Here is a 26,227-nt window from a genome sequence, read left to right on the forward strand (position 1 = left end):
ACTATGTACAGCTGCAGCGATCGGTTAGCTGCTCAGATAGCAGATGTTTAAAGTTGGTGAGGGAGATAAAAGTCTCCAACTTCAGCGATTTTTGCAATTCGTTCCAGTCACAGGCAGCAGAGAACTGGAAGGAAAGGCGGCCAAATGAGGTGTTGGCTTTAGGGATGATCAGTGAGATACACCTGCTGGAGCGCGTGCTATGGGTGGGTGTTGCCATCGTGACCAGTGAACTGAGATAAGGCGGAGCTTTACTGGCGGGTCTGGCGACGAATATGTAGCGAGGGCCAGCCGACTAGAGCATACAGGTCGCAGTGGTGGGTGGTATAAGGTGCTTTAGTAGCAAAACAGATGGCACTGTGATAAACTGCATCCAGTTTGCTGAGTAGAGTATTGGAAGCTATTTTGTAGATGACATCGCCGAAGTCGAGGATCGGTAGGATAGTCAGTTTTACTAGGTTAAGTTTGGCGGCGTGAGTGAAGGAGGTTTTGTTGTGAAATAGAAAGCCTACTCTAGATTAGATTTTTGTCAGGGGAAATAGCATGATCTTCAACTCCTTCTGCAGCTTGAAAAGCCAGTGTTCCTTCCCCAGGGGAGAGAGCTTCTTTGTGTGTCCTGTGTTGGTTGTTGGTCTGGTAGATATGTTGAAAGTGTTTTGTAGCCGCTCCTGTAGAGGTATGTGTATACCATAGTACCTAGTGTTTTGTAGCCGCTCCTGTAGAGGTATGTGTATACCATAGTACCTAGTGTTTTGTAGCCGCTCCTGTAGAGGTATGTGTATACCATAGTACCTAGTGTTTTGTAGCCGCTCCTGTAGAGGTATGTGTATACCATAGTACCGAGTGTTTTTGGTTTATTCAAATTGTTCACTAAGTTTGGTGAATTATTCTCTTTCATTTGTTTCCAGGGGGGGAAGGGGAAGGCCCCTTGGGAGTGTTTAGGCAAGAGGCCTGCGGGCAAACATATACCCGTAGTATTTACTCTGTCTATACACACTAGTTAAGACCTGGGCGGACCACCCCCTGTATTTTGGTTAGCGCCAGGTGGTGCTAAGAATAGGTAACCAGTGTGTAGGCAGGTATGGTAGGAGAGGGGGAACTTTCTTTGCTTTGGTTCCGTCCAGCCCCTTTTCCCTGCCTTACCGTGTGAAGGGAGAATAAATTCCCTGTAAACGGTAATATTCTCTGCCTCTGTCATCCGCACCTACAATCACGTTCCTTTTTTCCACTCCATGGGGAGTTGAGTTGTAGCAGGGTGTTGCGTTCCCTCCTCCAAGAGGCTTACGTAACAGCCAGTTAGCACAAAACAGAGCAACAGTCTTTAAAACCTGTTCTTCGTTCAGAAAGGCTAGCTTTTCTTCTGGTTTCATACCCTCGTTTCTTGGCAGCCGTTCAGCCCGTCAACGCCACTGCTGCGTGACTAACGTTGTCAGAATCATGCAAGAGAGGAAACGAGAGGAAAACGAGGGAGTCTTTTGATTAATTTATCCCCCCCCCCTTACTAATACCGATTATGATTCCAGGATGGCACAGTGAGCGACTGGCATTGCCAGGGTTGTTTGTGTAGAGCGGACATGTCGGTGGGCATGTGGTTTGAGTTACGACAAGCGAGGGACACAAACACACTCGTTTAAAATGAAATGGCAGAGGGCCAGGACACACATGTCCAATGACACTCAGGGGCACAGAGGCGCCCAATCGCCCAGCGTCCTCCTTGTCTCTGGGCTGGCGTCCAATCAGCAAGCCCCTATGAATGAACACTGTGACCACATAGTAGGCCTATGAGAAGATGGGAGTGAGTTAGGCTTTGGTGGATACATATAGGGGTAATATAGAGAAGTGCTCTGTTGCTGATCATTATTCTGTGAGAATCCAAGGTCCCCCATGTCTACAGAGGTCAAACATCTCTCAGTACTTGTAAAACCTTGGATAATATCTACATTATGTGAAAAAGATGGGGGTCTCTCTCTCTCTCTCACCCCTTTCATCCTCCCTTTTCCTCTCTCTCGCTCTCTCTCACCCCTTTCATCCTCCCTTTTCCTCTCTCTCGCTCTCTCTCACCCCTTTCATCCTCCCTTTTCCTCTCTCTCACCCCTTTCATCCTCCCCTTTCCTCTCTCTCTCTCTCTCTCTCTCTCTCTCTCTCTCTCTCTCTCTCTCTCTCTCTCTCTCTACTCAAAGAAGAAAGGGATATGGGTGTGTATGTGTGTGTGTCCAACTGTGTGTGTGAGGTTGTCAGCTGGCTAAGCGTCTGTGCAGGGTGAAGGGTCTCCTGCGCAGTGGGAGCAGCTCAGGGTGATGAGATGAGCCATGGGTGTGTATGAGAGAGTATGTGTGTGTGACCGTGTGAGCGTGTGAGCAGCAGCGGGGGGAGGGGCGCCCCATCAGGCCTATCGTCCCCTCGGCTGACTAGAGGACAGGGTCAGGCAGAGTGGGAGGGGAGGGAGGGGGGGGGGGGGGGGGGGGCCATGAAAGTCTGACTGTGACAGCACTGTGGTATATTGGGCATTAATGTATATACATGTATCACAGCCAGACTTGCGCATGTGTATCGCATGTTCCCTCTCTCTCTCACACACACACACATGCAGGCCCTATACGGACAAACAGGCGGATGCTGGAGCAGATGATTAGATAATTACATGGATGGTTTGAGTGTGTGATTGCTGCTCTGCTGTCTTCCCTCCGCTGATGGAGGGTGTGATGAAACTGGATGTTGTGGAACAAATCAGTGAAATGACATGCTGCTAATTGGTTCTAGTTTACGCTGTGTGTGTGTGTGTGTGTGTGTGTGTGTGTGTGTGTGTGCGCGGATGCATGTGTGTGTGTGTGTATCACATGTGTGACAGTGTGTCTGAGATAAGGGAGATGCTAAAGCCATTAACTCCAGCCAGAGGAGGAAGAGAGGAGCGCTAGATGAGTCAAAGAGAGGAGAGGAAAGAGGGAATACCTTCTCCGCCTCCTCTGTCAGAGGGAGTGAAGGGATAAACTGTCTTCCTGGTTCCTAGAGTAACAGAGAGGGCGGGGGAGAAAGAGGGTGAGGGAGGAAAGAAAGAGAATGGTGGAGACAGAGAAAGAAAGAATGGTGGAGACAGGGAGGGAGGAAAGAAAGAGAATGGTGGAGACAGAGAGAAAGAGGGGGAGGGAGGAAAGAAAGAGAATGGTGGAGACAGAGAGAAAGAGGGGGAGGGAGGAAAGAAAGAGAATGGTGGAGACAGAGAAAAAGAGGGGGAGGGAGGAAAGAAAGAGAATGGTGGAGACAGAGAAAGAGGGGGAGGGAGGAAAGAAAGAGAATGGTGGAGACAGAGAGAAAGAGGGGGAGGGAGGAAAGAAAGAGAATGGTGGAGACAGAGAGAAAGAGGGGGAGGGAGGAAAGAAAGAGAATGGTGGAGACAGAGAGAAAGAGGGGGAGGGAGGAAAGAAGGACAATGGTGGAGACAGAGAGAAAGAGAAAGGAAAAGGGAAAGGGGACTGCATTCAACTAAAATGTGTCTTCTGCATGTAACCCATCCCTCTGAATCAGAGAGGTGCGGAGCGCTTCCTTAACTGACATCCATGGGTTCCAGTCGGGCCTCTGGGCTTGTGATTCTCCCTCTCTCTTCCACGCTCTCTCTCACCCCTCCAACACTCCTCCTCCACACACAGCCCTCTTCTCTCTCTCCTCTGACAGCTTACTAATGAGAGACCTGACACATTGAGACCGAGAGAGAGGGAGACTGTTCTGACTGAGATCAGCGTTCCTCCTGCATATGCGTGCCTCCATTTATAATGATCCTGCTTCTGCTTTGTCTCCACTTTGGCTGAGCGCCGTTTTACACGTCAGCAAATCCAGTTGTTTCACTAAAATTCCCCTTAAATCATGACGAATAAGCCTCTCCTTTGGTTGTGAAGGGGGCCACAGAGGAGAGGACACACACACACACACACACACACACACACACAGCTCGGCTGCTGACAGGGCAGTGTACAAACACAAGAGTAATAATTACTATATATTGATTGGTGAGAGAGAGGGTGATTATACAGGGGACTGAGCTGAGGTAAGCCCTCTAGAATCCCCTGTAGACACTCAACTGGGGAACAGGGTGAGGAACAAAGATTTGTGGAAAGGCTATGCACTTTAGCCAGCAGGTATAGAGGTGGTGGTGAAGAACAGGCACAACATACACAACACGTTGTGTTCTATTACTAGTGGGATGGGAGTTATTCCTGAACACAAGCATGAGCAGGAAAAACTCCGGGTCATTAGATATGTCACACAGCACATTCTGTACACTGACACGGACAGATACATCCAACGTGGTAAACATGCCAATTTCCCCTCTTAGGTTATCTGAAGAGTGGAGAGAGGAGAGCCATTACTGCACCAATCTAATACAAAAGCACATACAACTGCCATTATGTTCTGCATCTTCATCTCACATGATTCAATTACAGCCTCCTCAGTTAGCAGCACGAACAAGAGAGAGAAAAAGAGAGAGGCGCAGAGTTCAGAGAAAAAGAGAGAGAAAGAGAGAGAGAAATAATGGGAAGAAAGAGAGGGCAATGTATTTCCTCTTAGTAAAATCAACCCCTCATCCCACTCAACTTAATTTCAAGCCTGGCTGCACCAAAATGGGCCAGTTTGCCCCTAGTGAGGATATAGAAAACTCCAGCTCTAGTTTGACCTGATTTTGAAGGACCTTTTTCTCTCCGAGCCAATGGAAAATATGGAACATCGTCATTATCCATAATTCGTTTTTAGAAGTCATGTGAAAATGAGATGACAATATTTCAATATTCGTGGCGGTGAGCAGAAAAGAGGGAAACGCCCCTCCAGGAGCGACGGGAAGGAAGGCAATATTCCTGACGCTGCATTCCGGGGGTAATGTCAAATTCAGTGCCAATTACTCAGTTATTATCTGCCACAGGGCAGTCGTCTGAATGGATGGTTATGGGGCTCTCATGCTAGCTCACATTGAGGTATGTGATCGTTTAACACACAATCAGCTACACTTCCTTATCCTAACTTTGGCCATTTGGAAGAAACTCTCAACTGATCTCAGATCAGTGCCTATGGAGCAACTTCATTCAATTCAGAATCAGAGTCCATGTGATGCTTTTGACAGCAGGGCCGCTTTTACTTCTCTGAACCCAATTAGTGTCTAGAGCCAGCTGAAGCAGCAGTTGCTCTGTCTGAGCTTTTAAATGAGTGGGGTTCGATGTAACTGGCCTTTAGAAGGGATCTGTGTTCCCTTTAGCCACAGCTTTAGCTCTAGCACAGCACCACAGGGCTCCACCGAAGCACTTCACACATAACTCACCATCGATTGGGCGAGACTGAAATTTCATCCTTTCTTGCTCCATGTTATTGTGTTTCTCTCTCACCAGCTCACCCTTTATATCCTTCTCACTATACCTCGCTTTCTCTTTTTCCATCCTCTATTTCCCTCCGTTTCTCATTCGATCCCCCCTCACTCTTGTCTAGGTTCAGAGCCTGCATGGCTTTTTCACTCTCTCTCTCTCTCTCTCTCTCTCTCTCTCTCTCTCTCTCTCTCTCTCTCTCTCTCTCTATCTCCTCTCTCTCTCTGTCTCTCTCCTCCCTCCGGCCCCCTCTCTCTCTCTCTCTCTCTCTCTCTCTCTCTCTCTCTCTCTCTGGCTCTCTCTCTCGGGCTCGCTCTCTCTCTCTCCTCTCTCCCTTGTGGGCTCTCTCTCTCTCTCTCACTCTCTCTTTGTCTCTCTCTCTCTCCTCCGGCCTCTTTCTCTCTCTCTCTCCTTCTCCTCTCTCTCTCTCTCTCTCTCTCTCTCTCTCTCTCTCTCTCTCCTCCCTCTCTCTCTCTCTCTGTCTCTCTGTCTCTCTCTCTCTCACTCTCCCCTCTCCCCCTCTCTCTCTCTGTCTCTCTTCTCTCTCTCCTGGGCTCTCTTTCTCTCTCTCGTGGGCTCTCTTTCTCTCTCTCGTGGGCTCTCTTTCTCTCTCTCATGGGCTCTCTTTCTCTCTCTCGTGGGCTCGCTCTCTTGGTCTCTCTCTCTCTCTCTCTCTCTCTCTCTCTCTCTCTCTCTCTCTCTCTTCCCTCCGGCCCCCTCTCTTTTCCGTCAGATGAGAAATACAGCTCTGTGAGAAGCAGGTGTTTGATGAACGGCACTACTACTGATCTCCCTGGTTTCTGCAGCGCTCGCCATGTCTGCAGGCGCCTGTTCACCACCACCAGGCCCTCGCTGCCCGGTCTGGGAAAGAGAGATGAGTGAGAGACAAAGAAGGAGCAAGAGAGAAAGCGAGACAGAGAGAGAGAGAGAGAGAGAGAGAGACAGACAGACAGACAGACAGACAGACAGACAGACAGACAGACAGACAGACAGACAGACAGACAGACAGACAGACAGACAGACAGACAGACAGACAGACAGAGACAGAGAGACAGAGAGACAGAGAGAAAGTACAAGATCCTACCTTGGCCAATAACAAAAATATAATCTCAACATGTAAAATGTTCCATACACACAAAAAGCTTACTTCTCTCAAATGTTGTGCACGCATTTGTTTACATCCCTGTTAGTGAGTATTTCTCCTTTGCAAAATCGGTTCACCTGACAGGTGTGACATATCAAGAAGATGATTAAACAGCATGAGCCGTACACATATGCACCTTGTGCTGGGGGCAATAAAAGGCCACTCTAAAATGTATAGTTTTGTCACACAACACAATGCCACAGATGTGCCAAGTTTCGAGGGTATGCGGAGTTGGCATGCTGATTGCAGGAATGTCCATTTAAAAATTGTCAAAATTGTCAGAGACTCCTGTCACCCAAGTCATAGACTGTTCTCTCTGCTACCCCACGGCAAGTGGTACCGGAGCACCAAGTCTAGGTCCAAAAGGCTTCTAACAGCTTCTACCCCCAAACCATAGGACTGCTGAACAATTCATCAAATGGCCACCCGGACTATTTACATTGACCCCCGCCCCCTTTGTTTTTACATTGCTGCTACTCGCTGTTTGTTATCTATGCAAAGTCACTTTACCCTTACCTACATATACAAATGACCTTGACTGACCTGTACCCCCGCACATTGACTCAGTACCGGTTCGCCCTGTATATAGCCTCGTTATTGTTATTTTATTGTGTTCACGGTCTACACCTGCTGTATTCGGCACATGTGACAAATACAATTTGATTTGATTCTCTACAATGTCGTTTTAGAGAATTTGGCAGTACGTCCAACCAGCCTCACAACCACAGAACATGTGTAACAACGCCAGCCCAGGACCTCCACATACGGCTTCTTCACCTGCGGGATGGTCTGAGACCAGCCACCCGGACAGCTGATGTAACGGAGGAGTAACAATGTCTGTAATAAAGTCATTTTGCAGGGAAAAACTCATTCTGATTGGCTGGGCCTGGCTCCCCAGTGGGTGGGCCTACGCCCAGTCATGTGAAATCCATAGATTAGGGCCTAATTTATTTATTTAAATTGACTGATTTCCTTGTATGAACAGTAACTCAGTAAAATCATTGAAATTATTGCATGTGCATTTATATTTTTGTCAGTATAGTTTCAGAACCCTGAGAGGAAGGATTATGAGAGAGAGAGAGTGAAATGAAGAAAGAAAAAGAAGTAACAATATATATCAATCGATCCCAGAGCCAACAACTAGCCCCTGAAACCACAATAAAGCCACCTTACCTTCCCCTAGCGTGACTGCAGCCAGCCAGCCAGCCAGCCAGCCAGCCAGCCAGCCACTATAACTCCACCAGCCTGAAGCCAGCCATTAAGCTGCCCCAGCTCTGCCCTCCTCAGCAGTAGGGGCACTCCGTCATAGCGTGCCATACCTGCCTGCTCTTTCCATTTAAGCCCCATGTGTGTGGACTCCGCTGGGCACTCTGACACTTTGAACAATGGCATCCAGAGGCTCTGGTTTTATACCTTTCTCCAAATCCGTGGCTAGGAGGAGGGAAGTCATTATCGGGCGAGTGAAGGTGTGTTTGTGCCCGTATATGTGTGTGTGTCAAGGCAGCTGTAGCGTAGGTGAAAGGTAAAAAGCTGAGGAGTTGTTAATTTGAGCTTCAAGTTCCGAAGGAGGGGGGGGGGGTACAGATACAGAGAGATACACACAGAGACAGAGAAAGAGAGAGATACACACAGAGAGATACACACAGAGACAGAGAAAGAGAGAGATACACACAGGGAGATACACACAGAGAGAAACACACAGAGAGATACACACAGAGACAGAGAAAGAGAGAGATACACACAGGGAGATACACACAGAGACAGAGAAAGATAGAGATACACACAGGGAGATACACACAGAGAGATACACACAGAGAAATACACACAGAGAGATATACACAGAGACAGAGAAAGAGAGAGATACACACAGGGAGATACACACAGAGACAGAGAAAGACCATATTAGAGACCATATTAGAGAGACATATTTCCCTCAGATTACACAGATCCACAAAGAATTCGAAAACAAATCCAATTTGGAAAAACTCCCATATCTACTGGGTGAAATTCCACAGTGTGCCATCACAGCAGCAAGATTTGTGACCTGTTGCCACAAGAAAAGGGCAACCAGTGAAGAACACACACCATTGTAAATACAACCCATATCTATGCTTATTTATTTTATCTTGTGTCCTTTACCATTTGTACATTGTTAAAACACTGTATATATATATAATATGACATTTGTAATGTCTTTATTGTTTTGAAACTTCTGTATGTGTAATGTTTACTGTTAATTGTTATTGTTTATTTCACTTTATATATTATCTACCTCACTTGCTTTGGCAATGTTAACACATGTTTCCCATGCCAATAATGCCCTTGAATTGAATTGAATTGAGAGAAAGAGAGAAGGGGAGAGACATAGAGAGAGAGAGAGAGAGAAAGAGATAAAGAGAGGGAGAGAGACACAGAGGGAGAGAGATACAGAGAAAGATAGATACAGAGGGAGAGAGAGAGATACAGAGGGAGAGAGAGAGACAGGGGGAGAGAGAGAGGGGGGAGGGGGAGAGAGAGACAGAGAGAGAGGAAGATACAGAGAGAGAGAGGGGAGAGAGGAGGGAAATAACATAATTCAGCCATTTTGTTTCTGCTAACTCACACACTTTAACCAGACAGAATGTTGCTTTGCGCTTGAGCGAACAACACACAACACACGCACACACACTGATTAATGTGACACTGATGTTATTTCAGAATCTGCAACAAAGTTGCCGCAGTCATAAATTATATTCTAAATAATGCAGTTTTGCAAATCTTTAATATGCCAAGCAAAAAACACATCTCACAAATGGGTATTTTAATACGATATTTTCTACCGCAGTCACAAACAGGTAATCATCAATTCTACAGTAAGCTGCTTTCCCAAAAGTCTGTCATCACAAAAGAAGTACAGCTGTTCTAGAAACTAGAAATAGCATTGCAAGTGAGGCAATAACAGCTGATTTTCATGTGTGCATTTATTGAAGTTAGCCAACTCCTCCATTTTGTATCCTGACTCAGCACGCGCGTGTGTGCGTGTGTGCGTGTGTGCGTGTGTGCGTGTGTGTGTGTGTGTGTGTTAACCCCCGTAGGGGAGGTGTATATACAGTGCATTTGGAAAGTATTCAGATCCCTTCACGTTTTCCACATTTTGTTATGTTACAGCCTTATTCTAAAATGGATCATATATCCCCCCCTCATTCATCTACACACAATACCCTATAATGACAAAGCAAAAACTGTTTTTGTAAATTAAAACAGAAATACCTTATTTACATAAGTATTCAGTCCCTTTGCTATGAGACTCGAAATTGAGCTCAGGTGCATCCTGTTTCCATTGATTATCCTTGAGATGTTTCTAGAGCTTGATTGGACTCCACCTGTGGTACATTTAATAGATTGGACGTGATTTGGAAAGGAACACACTTGTCTATATGATGTCCCACGGTTGACAGTGCATGTCAGAGGCAAAAACCAAGCCATGAGGTTCAAGGAATTGTCCGTAGAGCTCCGGGACAGGATTGTGTCGAGGCACAGATCTGGGGAAGAGTACCGAAACATTTCGCCAGCATTGAAGGTCCCCAAGAACACAGTGGCCTCCATCATTCTTAAATGAAAGAAGATTGGGAACCACCAAGATTCTTCCTAGAGCTGGCCGCCCGGGAAAACTGCGCAATCAGGGGAGAAGGGCGTTGACCAAGAACCCGATGGTCACTCTGACAAAGCTCCACATTTCCTCTGTGGAGATGGGAGAACCTTCCAGAAGGACAACCATCTCTGCAGCACTCCACTAATCAGGCTTTTATGGTAGAGTTGCCAGATGGAAGCCGCTCCTAAGTAAAAGACACATGCCAGCCCGCTTGGAGTTTGCCAAAAGGCACCTAAAGGACTCTCAGACCATGAGAAACAAGATTCTTTGGACTGATGAAACCCAGATTTAACTCTTTGGCTTGAATGCCAAGCATCGCGTCTGGAGGAAACCTGGCACCGTCCCTACGGTGAAGCATGATGGTGGCAGCGATGCTCCCCACCCAACCTGACAGAGCTTGACAGGATCTGTAGACAAGAATGGGAGAAGCACCCCAAATACAGGTGTGCCAAGCTTGTAGCATCACACCCAAGAAGACTCACAGCTGTAATCACTGCCCAAGATGCTTCAACAAACTTTTACTTAAATTCACCCATTTCTAAAAACGTGCGTACGTTTTGCTTTGTCATTGCGGGTTATTGTGTGTATACTGATGCGGAACATTTTGTGTTTAAATCCATTTTAGAGTAAAGCTGTAATGTAACAAAATGTGGAATAAGTCAAGGGGTCTGAATACTTTCCGAATGCACCGTATGTAATATCAATGTTCACAGTGAGGAGTCGAATCTGAGAGGAGGTGAACCAGGGCCTGAGGAGTCTCAACTCGCTTTAGGGAACACGTTAATGAATGGAGGATGGAGAGAGCAATCAACAGAAAGTGTGGACGAGTGAAACGGATGGAGAAAAGCAGAGAGACTGGGAGAAAGAGAGACAGAAAGGGATGGAGCGAGTGAAACGCCTGGAGAAAAGCAGAGAGACTGGGAGAAAGAGAGACAGAAAGGGATGGAGCGAGCGAAACGGCTGGAGAAAAGCAGAGAGACTGGGAGAAAGAGAGACAGAAAGGGATGGAGCGAGCGAAACGGCTGGAGAAAAGCAGAGAGACTGGGAGAAAGAGAGGCAGAAAGGGATGGAGCGAGCGAAACGGCTGGAGAAAAGCAGAGAGACTGGGAGAAAGAGAGACAGAAAGGGATGGAGCGAGCGAAACGGCTGGAGAAAAGCAGAGAGACTGGGAGAAAGAGAGACAGAAAGGGATGGAGCGAGCGAAACGGCTGGAGAAAAGCAGAGAGACTGGGAGAAAGAGAGACAGAAAGGGATGGAGCGAGTGAGACGGCTGGAGAAAAGCAGAGAGACTGGGAGAAAGAGAGACAGAAAGGGATGGAGCGAGCGAAACGGCTGGAGAAAAGCAGAGAGACTGGGAGAAAGAGAGACAGAAAGGGATGGAGCGAGTGAAACGGCTAGAGAAAAGCAGAGAGACTGGGAGAAAGAGAGACAGAAAGGGATGGAGCGAGTGAAACGGCTAGAGAAAAGCAGAGAGACTGGGAGAAAGAGAGACAGAAAGGGATGGAGCGAGTGAGCAAAAGAAAGAGAGACGACGCCAGACTAACGAAGACACATCGACAGAACGAAATGGCTGTATTTACATTCAGTCCCCAAATACTTATATAACAGAAAGTCCATGGTCCTTCAAAGGGTTAGAAAGGACGTTATTTACAGTAGAAAAGAGACGGGGTAAACAGCCTATGGCTGTTGAGTGTTCCTCCCGCCTTCCTCTAAACTTGTCCTCTGCCTTTAGATATTAACCTGGTGGACCGAAAGCAATGCTTTCTAACACCGAGGTTTTCTTAGGGAGAAATGGAGATGTTTTCACACCAGACCTATTTAGAGATGGGATGGACGTCTGGAAGGAATAGGGATGGTAGTGAACATACAGTTGCAGGGTCCGTCGCTGAAAATATTTAACCCATCCGTGCCATTTGTTTTCGGGCACACATGTTTTTGGAGTGTGTGACGCATGCATGAGTGTGTGCCTGGGACGTGGGTATGATGATGGGAGGACAGAGAAAGGTTAAACTAGAGAGAGAGTGGGGAGCCTAATTCCAATCATGGCGTGTGTGTCTGTGCGTGTACACAGCGCAAGTGTGTGTTGTGTTTGTGTGTGTGTGTGAGAGAGAGAGAGATTAATGGTCTGCAGGCTAACCGGTTGCACCGGGGACCCCGTGCCGTGAAAGACAACACAACTAGATGGAGATGGGCCCGGGGGAGGAGAGGAGAGGGGAATGGTGGGATAGAGGAGAGGAGAGGGGAATGGTGGGATAGAGGAGAGGAGAGATGACATCGAGACATCGGAGAATCATCCAGCCTCCGGGCCAGCTACCGTCATCACCACCTCAGACACACACAGCCCTGAGCTTAGAGACTATAGGCAGAGGCGGAGCTAAAAGGCACCAATGATTGTAAACATATACATGTACAGTTGAATTCGGAAGTTTACATACACTTAGGTTGGAGTCATTAAACTGTGTTTTTCAACCACTCCGCAAATGTCTTGTTAACAAAGTATAGTTTTGGCAAGTCGGTTAGGACATCTACTTTGTGCATGACACAAGTCATTTTCCAACAATTGTTTACAGACAGATTATTTCACTTATAATTCACTGTATCACAATTCCAGGGGGTCGGAAGTTTACAATCACTAAGTTGACTGAGCCTTTAAACAGCTTGTAAAATTCCAGAAAATTATGTCATGGCTTTAGAAGCTTCTGATAGGCTAATTGACATAATTTGAGTCAATTGGAGGTGTACCTGTGGATGTATTTCAAGGCCTACCTTCAATCTCAGTGCCTCTTTACTTGACACAATGGGAAAATCAAAAGAAATCAGCCAAGATCTCAGAAAAAAAGCAGACCTCCACAGGTCTGGTTCATCCTTGGGAGCAATTTCCAAACGCCTGAAGGCACCACATTCATCTGTACAAACAATAGTACGCAGGTATAAACACCATGAGACCACGCAGCCGTCATACCGCTCAGGAAGGAGACGTGTTCTGTCTCCTAGAGATGAACGTACTTTGGTGCGAAAAGTGCAAATCAATACCAGAACAACAGCAAAGGACCCTGTGAAGATGCTGGAGGAAACAGGTACAAAAGTATCTATATTACATTACATTTAAGTCATTTAGCAGACGCTCTTATCCAGAGCGACTTACTATATCCACAGTAAAACGAGTCCTAGATTGACATAACCTGCGTGGCCGCTCAGCAAGGAAGATGCAACTGCTACAAAACCGCCATAAAAAAGCCAGACTACGGTTTGCAACTGCACATGGGGACAAAGATCGTACTTTTTGGAGAAATGCCCTCTGGTCTGATGAAACAAAAACAGAACTTTGGCCATAATGACCATTGTTATCTTTGGGGAAAAAAGGGGGACGCTTGCAAGATGAAGAACACCATCCCAACCGTGAAGCACGGGAGTGGCAGCATCATGTTGTGGGGGTGCTTTGCTGGAGGAGGGACTGGTGCACTTCACAAAATAGATGGCATCATGAGGGGGGAAAATTATGTGGATATACTAAAGCAACATCTCAAGACATGAGCCAGGATGTTAAAGCTTGGTCACAAATGGGTCTTCCAAATGGACAATGACCCTAAGCATACTTCTAAAGTTGTGGCAAAATGGCTTAAGGACAACAAAGTCAAGGTATTGGAGTGGCCATCACAAAGCCCTGACCTCAATCCTATAGAACATTTGTGGGCAGAACTGAAAAAGTGTGTGTGAGCAAGGAGGCCTACAAACCTGACTCAGTTACACCAGTTCTGTCAGGAGGAATGGGCCAGAATTCACCCAACTTATTGTGGGAAGCTTGTGGAAGGCTACCCGAAAGGTTTGACCCAAGATAAACAATTTAAAGGCAATGCTACCAAATACTAACTGAGTTTATGTAAACTTCTGACCCACTGGGAATGTGACGAAAGAAATAAAAGCTGAAATAAATCAGTCTCTCTATTATTATTATGACATTTCACATTCTTAAAATAAAGTGGGGATCCTAACTAACCCAAGACAGGGAATCTTTACTAGGATTAAATGTCAGGAATTGTGAAAAACTGAGATTAAATGTATTTGGCTAAGGTGTATGTGCACTTATGTGTCAAAAAGAGGATCAAAACACCTTCATATGCCCACCAGCATGATCTAACCCCCAATGCACCTGATGCCATCACTGCCCTTCTGCTTGAAATGATGATTTCTAGAATGTAAGTCTCCTGTGACCTATCTGGTGACCTGTGTGACCTTTCTCCGTGGAGATGGTAGACCACCAGGTGGTGGTGACAGGAGTGCATATCGTTGGGCTGACCCCCAAACCAGATTGACCAAGAGAGAGAGAGAGAGAGAGAGAGAGAGAGAGAGAGAGAGAGAGAGAGAGGCCTAACAGGGCCTGAAATGCCTTAGATTGACTGACAACAGATTTGTCTCTCTCTGAATTTTCCTTTCTCTCATTCTCGCTCCACTCTCCCAGCTTCTCTAGCGTCCTCCCTTATGGCTCACTAGGCTTTTCTCTCTCTTTCACCTGACTGCCTTCCTTCATCGGACAGTCTCTGTCTAACAACTCTCTACGGAGCCACTGAGCTAATGCCTTTGTTACAGTAAGCCTTCAGCCGGTACTGCCAATTCAGATAAGTGCAAACTCGCATCAGTCTTGAATATCAGGAGTTGATTTTATAAGTGATGTAAGGAGATTTAAAGTAGAAATGGAGAGGGGAGAGAGGCAACATGAAGAATAGGGGAAAAGACTTCTCTGAGTAATTTACTGTGGAAAGTGAATGAAAAGACCGAGTGGATGAGAGGAGAGTAGTCATTCCTCCAATCGGGTTGTGAATAAAGGAGGCAGAAAATTAGAGCCCCTCCCTCCGCTGTCCTTCCTCTCTTTTCATGACCAACAGCTGCCAAAAGAGACCTATCAAGCCTTCTTTTCACAGACTAAACCACATGCAGTATGAGTTACAACACACTGAGTTACAACACACTGAGTTACAAAACACTGAGTTACAAAACACTGAGTTACAAAATATGTATGCATCAACGACCATGTAATATGAAGATAGCATTGCTGTGCACTACCATGGAGACACAACTATTTCTCAACTGTTTAACGTCAGATTTAGTTTCGAGACGGGTTATGATGCAGTGTTGTCATCTAATATAAAGACCTCACCCTTTTCCCTCCACACCCAGACACTTACACACTACATTACCAAAAGTTTGTGGCCATGGAAACCCATTTCATGAATCTCCCGACGAACAGATGTTGTGCTGACGTTGCTTCCAGAGGCAGTTTGGAAGTCAGTAGTGAGTGTTGCGCTCGTCGGTCCCTTGGTGTGAGCTTGTCTGGACTACCACTTCATGGCTGAGCCGTTGTTGCTCCTAGACGTTTCTCTACTTCACAATAACAGCACTTACAGTTGACCGGGCCAGCTCTAGCAGGGCAGAAATTTGCCCAATTGACTTGTTGGAAAGGTGGCATCATATGACGGTGCTTCGTTGAAAGTCACTGAGCTCTTCAGTAAGGCCATTCTACTGCCAATGTTTGTCTATGGAGATCGCATGGTTGTGCGCTCAATTTTAAACACCTATCAGCAACAGGCGTGGCTGAAATAGCCGAATCCACACATTTGAAGTGGATTGTATATATGTAAATAAGGTGTATAAGATGGATAGCAGTCCTCCTCCCGTAGTGCTGGTAATAAAATAACAGGTTAACAAGGCTAACAGTGAAACGCTTACTTACTTTCCAACAATGCAGGGAGAAAAATGTTGAAATAACAACACGAGGGAGAAATACACAATGAGCACTGGCTATATACACGGGGTACCAGTACAGAGTTGATGTGCAGGGGTACGAGGTCATTGAGGTAGATATGTACATATAGGTAGGGATAACAGGATAGATAATGAGCAGTAGCAAATGTGTATGCGATGAGTCAAAAGAGTTGGTGGAAAAAGGGGTCAAATGCAAGTCTAATGGCTTGGGGGCAGAAGCTGTTCAGGGTCCTGTTGGTTCCAAACCGTGCGATAGCTGAGAGAGTCTATGACTTGGGTGGCTGGAGTCTTTCACAATTGTTGTTCAAATACATCTGGCCTGTAGTCTATCTAATTGTCTGTAAATTAGCCCTCATCTACATTATGCAATTATGTTAAAGGCCCATAGAGGAGAATGTAGACTCAGCAGAATACACAGGCATGGGCTATATTCAACGTATGTATGTATGTGTGAATGTGTGCGTGTGTGTGTGTGCGTGTGTGTGTGTGTGTGTGTGTGTGTGTGTGTGTGTGTGCGTGCAGTAGCTACCACAACCAGAATAATGGATTACACCCACTGTTGCTGAATCATTGCTATCGTACCCCTCCCCCTCCCCCCTATAGGCTCTCCCTGTCCACTCATTCATCTGTCAATCCTAATAGAATCATCTATCCATCCATCTACCTCGTTGACAGACAGGGGCCGTGGGGATCTGGCAAACCTTCAAGCCTTCTTTATGTGAGCTGTTGTCCTATATAGTGTACACTGTTGAACTGAGCTGATTTCAAAATCAGATGATGTCCTAAATGTAGTGGAATCCAATCTGTAAAAGCGGTATCTGAAAGGAGAATTATTTAGCTGAGTATTCTGTCTGCCTCGTTGCTTTCTCTGCCACGTTTGATTACTGACAAAAACGCCGATTGCAATTTGTCAGCAGAAAAACGGAGAGATACGAGCAAAACCAACATTTCAGACAAGCCTCAATGATAAGTGGCTTCTGTTTCCTTCTGCGATAAAAGACAAATGAATAAACAAGAAAAGCTATTCAAAACAATGCCTTGGGCTTTTTGTGACTTGGCGGCGAAACGAAAACATTTTTATGTCGTTGTGTCGCACTTGGCTGCCAACAAAAATCCACACTTACTCTTCAAACAGCAAATCTGCCATCTTTAAGTGGCCCACTTCTCTGTGTCCTCACTTAGGCAGAGAGAGCTACAGAAAACGTGTGACGGAGAAACAACACCTTTCCATGAACCCATATTAATAAATGACGACCCTTCACGCTCTCTTGCGCTGACATCGTGAGAGCGTCGTCTTCTTATTCTTTGTGATATCAACCTCTTGTATGTCCCAATTCTTTTGTCCAGTGAAGCACTCACCCCAAAAAATATCAATAGAACCATTTCTGTTTATCAAAGCCAAATCTAAAGACAGACCGATAGCAAAAATAATTGCATATCCCCCAGTGACAGCGAAATTGCTTGTAATATCACATCTGTCGAATCCAAAAGGCCAATGTTCTTTGTCCTGTTGAAAGCATGGGGTCATGGGAAATAGGGGGTAGGTGCAGAGTTTCAAGTCAACAATGGTGAGTTGGGCAATAGCAAACAACCTTGTTCGATAGCACTTGAAGCAAGAGAGGTGGAGAATGTAATGGAAGATAAAGAGAGAGAGAGAAAGACAGAGAGAGAGAGAGAAAGACACACAGAGAGAGAGAGAGAGAGAGAGAGAGAGAGAAAGACACACAGAGAGAGAGAGAAAGACACAGAGAGAGAGAGACACAGAGAGAGACAGAGAGAGAGAGAGACACAGAGAGACAGAGAGAGAGAGAGAGACAGAGAGAGAGAGAGAGAGAGAGAGAGAGAGAGAGAGAGACAGAGAGACAGAGAGAGAGAGAGAGAAAGATACAGACAGAGAGAGAGAGAGAGAAAGGTGTTAACAGAGAGAGAGAAGACAATATATGAAAGAGAGAACAAAAGAGACAGACAGAGAAGAGGAGGATATACAAGCAGGTAGAGAGAGAAACAAAGGGCATGTTTGGAAAGGAGAAGTAAAGAAAGAGACAGAGAGTGGGATAGAGTGGGACACTTCACTTAGTCAGAAGCTCACAAAACAGTGGAATTGGCTCAGCCAACAAACCGTGACTCAGCTCCAAACATCTCCTTATATCAAAGAAGCTAAAAAAAATAATGACTCCAAGACAACTCAATTCATAATCCCCAACAGGTTGGCAGCCAACCACACTACCCAATCCATCTCCATATGACTAAACCTGGCTGACGGTGTTTGACAATCTCTTGTGATTTACAGTCTTTAGCCCTGCTTTTAGTAGCCAAACACTGGCCACCGGCCCCGGAGTGTCTTAACCAATGAGACGGACTTACTGGTCCGCCCGGAGCCGGCCAGGAGACGGCGACTACTGTAACCATCAGCACAATAAGAGGATATATGAAGAGGTGCTGACTGGATGAGGGGAGCAGAAAGAGACACAACATTGCACCATTGACTGGAGAGGAGGTCAATGACAATCGATGGGGTCACTAAATAACTCAAGAAGACTGCAGGGCTGTGCCCCAATCGAAAGGCAGCTGCCTGCTGCCTACCTGCCGCCAAAGGCAACTAACTTACTAGGCAGCACTTTCCCAGTAGGTTCTGTAACTGCCAATCTGGACGGGATTTGGAAGGCAGCATCATGTGGCAATGCATTTGCATTCCACCTAGCGCGAGGCGTTTGCTAGCAATTCATTGAACAACTATCCCAAAATGGAAATAGCTGCACGAATAACAAGTAAACAAGTAACAGAATCCATCACCTCAGTACCTGTCCATGGGTTAAGTTGACATCGACCAGAATAATTATCCTGCAGTATAGGGTTCTCGCATGATACGGGATACCATTTTTTTTTAGATAGCTTAAATAAGATATTTTACTGACTGTTTAAGAATGATTAATAGCAAGAATAGTGATGTTTCACTGTTAAACTAATATTGCATTTCAGCCGCTAATGTTTTTTCTATGAGTAGGCTGACATTGTGATTAATTCATACAACTATCATACCTGTGCATATTATTAAAAGACACTGATGTTCAGGATAACATGGTTTTATATTTGTTGATAACTAATATTTAAAGGTGATATGATGCAATCTAACTAGATAAGAGGGCCCAAGCTACTTCATCCTAATGTAAGCTAAATGCATTGGATACGAATACTGGCGTGATAAAAGATAAGATGTCCAATGTAATTATATGAATGCATATCAAACAGGAATATGTGTTCAATGAAATGAATACAGCATTGCAATATGATTGATGTCTCCCTCTGTCACGAACGTCGTCTTGAAAATGACCAGACCAAGGTGCAGCATGGTGAGCGTACATTTTTCCTTTATTATAAATGTCGTCAACAAAACAAGAAACAACAAAAATGACCGTGAAGCTTACTTGGGCTACACAGGCCACTAACAAAGACAACTACCCACAAATACAAAAGGAAAAAAAGGCTGCCTAAGTATGATTCCCAATCAGAGACAACAATAGACAGCTGTCCCTGATTGAGAACCATACCAGGCCAAAACATAGAAACACAGAACATAGAGTTCCCCACCCGAGTCACACCCTGACCAACCAAACATAGAGAATAAAAAGATCTCTACGGTCAGGGCGTGACATCCTCTCTCCTTGCAGGGGATTAGACAGATGAGCAACAGGTACCAGAGGCCCAAGCCTCAAAACCAGAAACATGTGGAGACATCAACACTTGTCATTTTGAATAAATGTTTAACATTTGTATTTGTTTTCCTGTATATGTGCATTAGTCCTTAAAAAAGCACAGTCCATTCTACAAAATAAGTCATTCCCAAGTGAGGGAAATCTCAAGGAGATTAATCTCCAACATTCAAAAACTTGTTCTTTACATGAGGGCAAATTTTGTCATTTTATACAGAGGACAGGAGTTTACACATTTTTGTTCCATCCCTTTACTAATGCTTAATTTCAACTAATTGTGGTCTAAAGTGAAGACTTGCCCACAGTGCAATCCCGTGGGACAGAAAATTACATCTGTATTTTAGAATGAGATTCATAGGTTACAATGTCCTGAGAAATCTGCGTGATTAACAATAACATGGGTGAATCTTTTTCTATCTAACATTGTGATGATGCACAGTCCTTAATCAAATCCTGGGATATGGTGATTATCATGGTGGCTGGGAGGTTCCCAGCACGTTCTTTACATCAGCAGGGTCTGAACGTGAGAGCTGGAACAAGCAGAGGGAAATGGGGGGAGAAATGAACCTCACTGCTCAAATGTCAGTGCTGGTTCAAGTCACTGAAGCCACAACTACCTTTATAAATATGCAATCATTTTGTTATCAGTTTTGCTTTTTTTTTTAAATCTAAAAATCTTGATCAGTTGTTTTACAGTAAGAGTAGAATAACTTAGCCTCTAATTTTAACTAGTAACAACAAACCAAATCGTGCAACACGATAGGGGAAGGGAAAGTGACAAGACAAAGTTAGCTAACGTTAATGTTACGTAAACAGACACTATATGCAGCTAGCTAGCAAGCAAGCTTGCTAAACAGACCCATCAACAGAATGCACAAATAACTTGGCAGGCTAGCAAGCCTAGAATGAACAGAACACAGCTGGCTGCATTTCCTACATTTTTTCATTAGATGTTGTAAAACAAATGTAACATGTCTGACCTCCAAACGGGTCGGGCAGGACTGTTTTCTCCTGTCAAGCCAATGCAATGGAGTAATACGCGATCAGGTGTCCACTTATGTCCCCGAAAACAAATTTGCTACAGTACATGTTTTTAGCTGGCTAGAAAGTTCACCAATTCATTGATTTAAAAACTGTCTGGGTCTTAACAATTGACACATTGTTGAATTTACGATTCGAGCTAGTTAGTTTAGTTGTGCATCTCTAAACAGCTGATAAGCAGGACGAGATCGCCTACTAATGTTAGCTAACTATGATGTGTTAGGTAGCTAGCTAGCTTGGCAATGGGCTGATAAACAACAGTTACAGTTAGTTCATTTGTTGAAAATGTTAACATCATTTTGTGAATAAATAAACGTTATACTTACATTTTTCTTCTTATTCCTTATTCTTCTGGAACATCTTCTCCCAAGTGAGGACATGTGTCCACCATTAATTCAGAATTGTTTTGAATTGTCAGTGTGCCGAAAGGGATAGCCTCCTCCGGGAAGGACACACGGGATGCTACGGTGCCTGATGAAAGCACCTTAGAAAGCAGCATTTTAAGGTACATTGGGATTGGGACATACCAATCTTGACATCCTGCCTAGGAAAGCTGCCTCAAAAGGCAGAATCCTTGTTAATTGGGACACAGCCCAGGTCTGAGGTTCTGATGGGCTGATGTATTGGGTTAACTGGGGTGGTAGAGCGGGTATATTGATGTGGTTAAAATAATATAAAACTGTTTAAGGTGAATAGGGGCCCAGTGATAATATCACTTGCTTTCTACCTGAAAATTGGTCCTTTATCTAAAATACAGTGTCTATAGAAAGTCAACCCCTTTAAATTTTTTAACATTTTGCTGCGTTAAAATGGAATTCAAATAGATTTTTGATCCTGCAGATCTACACAATCTACTCCACATTTTCAAAGTGAAAGGAAGTTATATAAAACTTATCTGCCTGGATAGTTTTTCTTAGGATCAAAATAAATATGAAAGGAGCAAAGCCAAGGTAAAAAGTTTGAGGAGAACACACCTCAGTCTTCTGAAAACCTAACCCTGAGATAAGGTTGTATTTTTCTGTGGGACAATTACACAAATGTTTATGCAAAAGACACCCAATTGGCTTTCCAAGAGCTGTTTTAGTGTTCCCGAGTGGTCTCGTCTCAGTCCTGACTTAAATCTGCTTTCAAAAAAATCAGAGACAAAGTTTAAATATCGCTGTCCATCAGTGATCCCCAAACAAATCTGCTGAGCCTGCATGCATGTTTCCCTAAAAGTTGTGCAAAGTTGCTAGAGCCTCAATGAAAATGAGTCACAACTGTAATGGCTGTCGAAGGTCCTTCCACCAAGTATTAACTCATGGGGGGTGGAGACTTATCCAATTAGGATATTTCAGTTTTTGTTTTTGTTTTAATTGGACAACTTCCTAGAACTTTCTTTCACTTTGAAAATCCATTTGCATCCATTTTTAAATAAACTTTTAAGGCAGCGAAATGAGAACGTTCAAGGGGGTGTAGACCTTCTATAGTCACTGGAAGTGTTCCCCTTGTAATTCTATGGATCAACATGAGGAATAAGTCACAGTGATGAAATGGACAGCAATCAAATACAAACGAGCACCGTCTGTCCATTGATCACAAAGCGCTTTTTAACACCATCACCTTGGAGGATCTATAATTCGCTTTGGATAAAAGCACCTGCTAATTGCCCTACTGTGTGTATTGGCCAGTAGCTGACTGAACAAAATGGAAGAAAATGGCTGTGGTCAGATCAATGAAGCCGCTTCCAATCCACCACACACTAAAACACCCAAACAAATTCAATCAATCAGGAGATGATCGAATCAAAATACAGCCAAAACACAGTTTCCCATTAACATCATTGTAAGATTATAACATGCTGACTCACCCCTGCAGTTCCTTAACAGACATGGAGATCTTGAGGTTGTGTCCCAGAACATGGAGGGCTGTGAGGATGTCGGCCCACTGGACCATCTCCCCCAGGGGACCTCCCTTCAGGACCTTGGGGCTGAACACATCCCCTGACTCCTCTGTCAGGAAGCCCACGTGCACCAGGATCTGGGGGGAAATATACATGTTTATTTATATACTATTTTTATATCATTACTGAAAAAAGAAAAGAAGGAAACCTGAGATAAATTACACATCTGAACGTCTGTATACGTTACATGGCATACGGTATCATCACGTTGTCATCATTAACAGAGCTTTAGTGCTCATCAGGCGTCAAACACCCGACTCCAGCCGTAATGCCTGGTTTTATAAGCATCAGACATGAACACGTGTTCAATCTCCCAGTGTACTAGACGTAGCCAGTCAGTCATTGAACATCTACATTAGACCAGTGTTCCCCAACTTCTCGAGTACACCCAGCAGCACACATTGTTGTTGTAGCCCGGGACAAGCACACCTGATTCAACTTTTCAACTAGCCATCAAGCCCGCAATGAGTTAAATCAAGTGACTTTGTCTGGGGTTACAATAAACGTGTACTTTTGGGGTTACTTGAGAGAGGGCTTTAGTGATCATCAGCCATCCAACTGGCCTTAATAATACAGTAGACATGGCTCTCTAAGTATCAGACATGAACACATGTTCATCGTCCTAGCAATTCTGAATAGCGGAGGTGCATAAAGATGGCGGCCCCCATGTACTTACCACAAATGCCTTGTTTGCTAAGTTCGCCGTATTGTACTATGCTCTCTGGTACTGTTTTTTTAAAGCATCATTAGTGCAGTATACATGGTCCCAATTTAAGCTCCAAGAAGCAGGCAATTTTAAAAAACGCTAAAAGTAAACTGTGTTGATTTATTGGCACATTGAACTATGTAGCGCGCCGTCGTTACATAAAACTATATGGATAGTGATAAAACCATGACGTCGTATCTGAAGACCAACATGTTTATGCACCTTCGCCATTGAGTTGCATATTGTTCTTTGAATCAATTTCAATTGTAGAATTTGAATTGAATTTGAATTGACTACACCCCACAGGAAGCAGAATTTGAATTGACTACACCCCACAGGAAGCAGAATTTGAATTGACTACACCCCATAGGAAGCAGAATTTGAATTGACTACACCCCACAGGAAGCAGAATTTGAATTGACTACACCCCATCGGAAGCAGAATTTGAATTGACTACACCCCACAGGAAGCAGAATTTGAATTGACTACACCCCACAGGAAGCAGAATTTGAATTGACTACACCCCACAGGAAACATCATTTGAATTGACTACACCCCACAGGAAACATCATTTGAATGGAATTTGAATTAAAGGAAGTATACTTTTTATTCAATAAAATTTAAATGGATTTTGGCTATTCAAATGGATATTATTTATGTGAACACAACACTATACAATGGTAATTTTGACATCTTGTATGGTAACCAGTACTATTTTTAAAATTTTTTATTTTACCTTTATTTTACTAGGCAAGTCAGTTAAGAACAAATTCTTACTATGTTAAACATATGACTGAAATATTCTAAGATAATTTTGTAGGTTGTCTATAATAATTCATACTTCACTAACATGTTATAAAAAAACTAGTCAGAAAACTAAATTTCAAACCAAACACTCCAGAATGGAAGGGAACAATCTCACATCGCATGACAACAAAAAAGTATAATAAAATACATCTATGAGTGATAATCTATTTGATATTTGAAATATTTCTTAAGTAATAATTGACATGTTCTTTGGGTTAAACATGTGTCAAAGGAAATACTTTTCATGCTTCACTTTTCAGTTGAATTTCTATGAACAGCCTTGAATTAAATTTGACTTCCTTTCATTCAAACAGAATTTAAATTCTGCATTCGGTGGGGTGTGTCCAATTTAAATTCAAATTTTAATTCACAGGTTGAATTGAATTAAATTAACCCCAACCCTGCCTCCCATTGTATTAGAAATCAAGAAAACATTTATACCAGTTCAGAACCCAACTGTAGCTGTAATAATACAGTAATTAGCATCAGACACACAAGAGCACATGTTCCTCCTTAATCAATCAAATATTTTCAATACACAAAGGACATCTGCCTACATTACTGTTAATCGTACATCCGACTCTCGCTGTAATAAAACATGCTTCTGTAATAATACACTATGGTATCAGAGACAGAACACATCCCTACTGTGTATTGGACAGAATCTGCATTCCAAATGTCTCCCTATTCCCTGCACAGTGCACTACTTTTGACCAGAGCCCTAAGGGTCCTGGTGAAAAGTAGTGCACTATGTAGGGAATAGGGCACAATTTGGGATGCATACAGAGTCAGTCATGTCAGAGAGGTGCTGTGCAGAGTAATCCTAACACAGCATGAAAAGCCCTTCTGCCCCAGATAGACACACAGAGACAAACTTTCACTGGCTTTTACATAATGAGCTTATGAGAGTGGTGAGTTTGTGTGTGTATGAGTGTGTATGTGTTGTGAGAGAGTGTGTGTGTGTGTGCATGAGAAAGAGAAAGAGAGAGAGAGAGTGTGTGTGTGTGTGTGTGTGTGTGTGTGTGTGTGTGTGTGTGTGTGTGTGTGTGTGTGCAGCGTGTTTCGATGAGTATGTGTGTGTCAGTCTGAACTGCTGTGGAAGTGATTAACAGCCCTTTCTCCACTCAGCGGGGCATACCTCATTAAGTTCCTGGAGGCTATTTTACCCTCGTCTCTCTCTCTCTCTCTCTCTCTCCTCCCTCTCTCCTCCTTTCTCTCTCTCCCTCTGCCACCCCTTTCATCCTCCCTTTTCCTCTCTCTCTGTCTTTCTCTCTCGCTCTCTCTCTCCCCCTCTCTCTCCCCCTCTCTCTCTGTCCTGTGTGTGATGCCTGAGTCACTGTCTAATTATGCGCTAAAAGTCATAGTCAGCGGCTGGCAGGATGCTAAACAACAACACTGGCACACACCACCACTTCTCCTCCTCCTCCTCCTCCTCCTCCTCTAGCCATCTCCCGTCAGATTGTATGAGCGCCAGGACGGAGGGAACGGAATTCAAAAGAGTGGAATTAATGATCCTGATGAGATTGATTTGTCTCATTAATAAGCAAACGATTTCACACTCCTGGACGCCCAGGTCGAATTAAAAAGTAGTCTGTTATTAGAAAGTAATTAGGATGAAAACAGTTACACAAAGCGGCCCTCAAGGACAGGAGATAGAAATAGATTCTGAAATAGACACACAGTAATACACAGACCCATAGAAACATCCCTGCCATAGACAAACCTCAAAACCAGCTCATACCAGTTCTCCATGTCTCATCTATGCTGGCTTCGAAGTCCCTATATGAGTGTGTGTCTGTGTGTGTGGGTGTGTGTGTGTCGAGAGAGTGTCTATGGGATGCATAGTCGAGCGAATCAAGGGCCAGCGAATACGCGACTGGTATGAAATGAAATATCACACTGATTTAATAAGCTTTCTATGTTAAACTTGTGCTTCATAAAAAAGTTAAGTGCAATTAAATTACAGTTTGGGTGGCAGATGGCAGATGACTTCAGCCCTGAGAATGCCTTTGACCAAAAAGGGGGATATCACACCGATCTGGCAACCACGGACTAATGCAGAAACACTAGTGTGGCGGGAACGCTGGAGACAGCACTCTATTGCTGAGTGAGGAACCTATTGGGTTGGCTCTGGTAGTGCTGGTGTG

General features: G+C 44.3%; 1 protein-coding gene across 1 annotated transcript in view; it reads right to left on the reverse strand.

Annotated features, from left to right (window-relative positions):
* Positions 1 to 26,227, reverse strand: part of LOC115142587 (alpha-1,6-mannosylglycoprotein 6-beta-N-acetylglucosaminyltransferase B-like) — a 155,978-nt gene that overhangs the window by 50,413 nt on the left and 79,338 nt on the right. The window contains exon 8 of the mRNA XM_065001553.1: positions 22,475 to 22,644. Within this exon, the coding sequence (XP_064857625.1) occupies positions 22,475 to 22,644 (170 nt within the window). The remainder of the gene's footprint in view (positions 1 to 22,474; positions 22,645 to 26,227) is intronic.

The sequence above is a fragment of the Oncorhynchus nerka genome, linkage group LG15, assembly GCF_034236695.1.
Source record: "Oncorhynchus nerka isolate Pitt River linkage group LG15, Oner_Uvic_2.0, whole genome shotgun sequence".
Classification (NCBI taxonomy): domain Eukaryota; kingdom Metazoa; phylum Chordata; class Actinopteri; order Salmoniformes; family Salmonidae; genus Oncorhynchus; species Oncorhynchus nerka.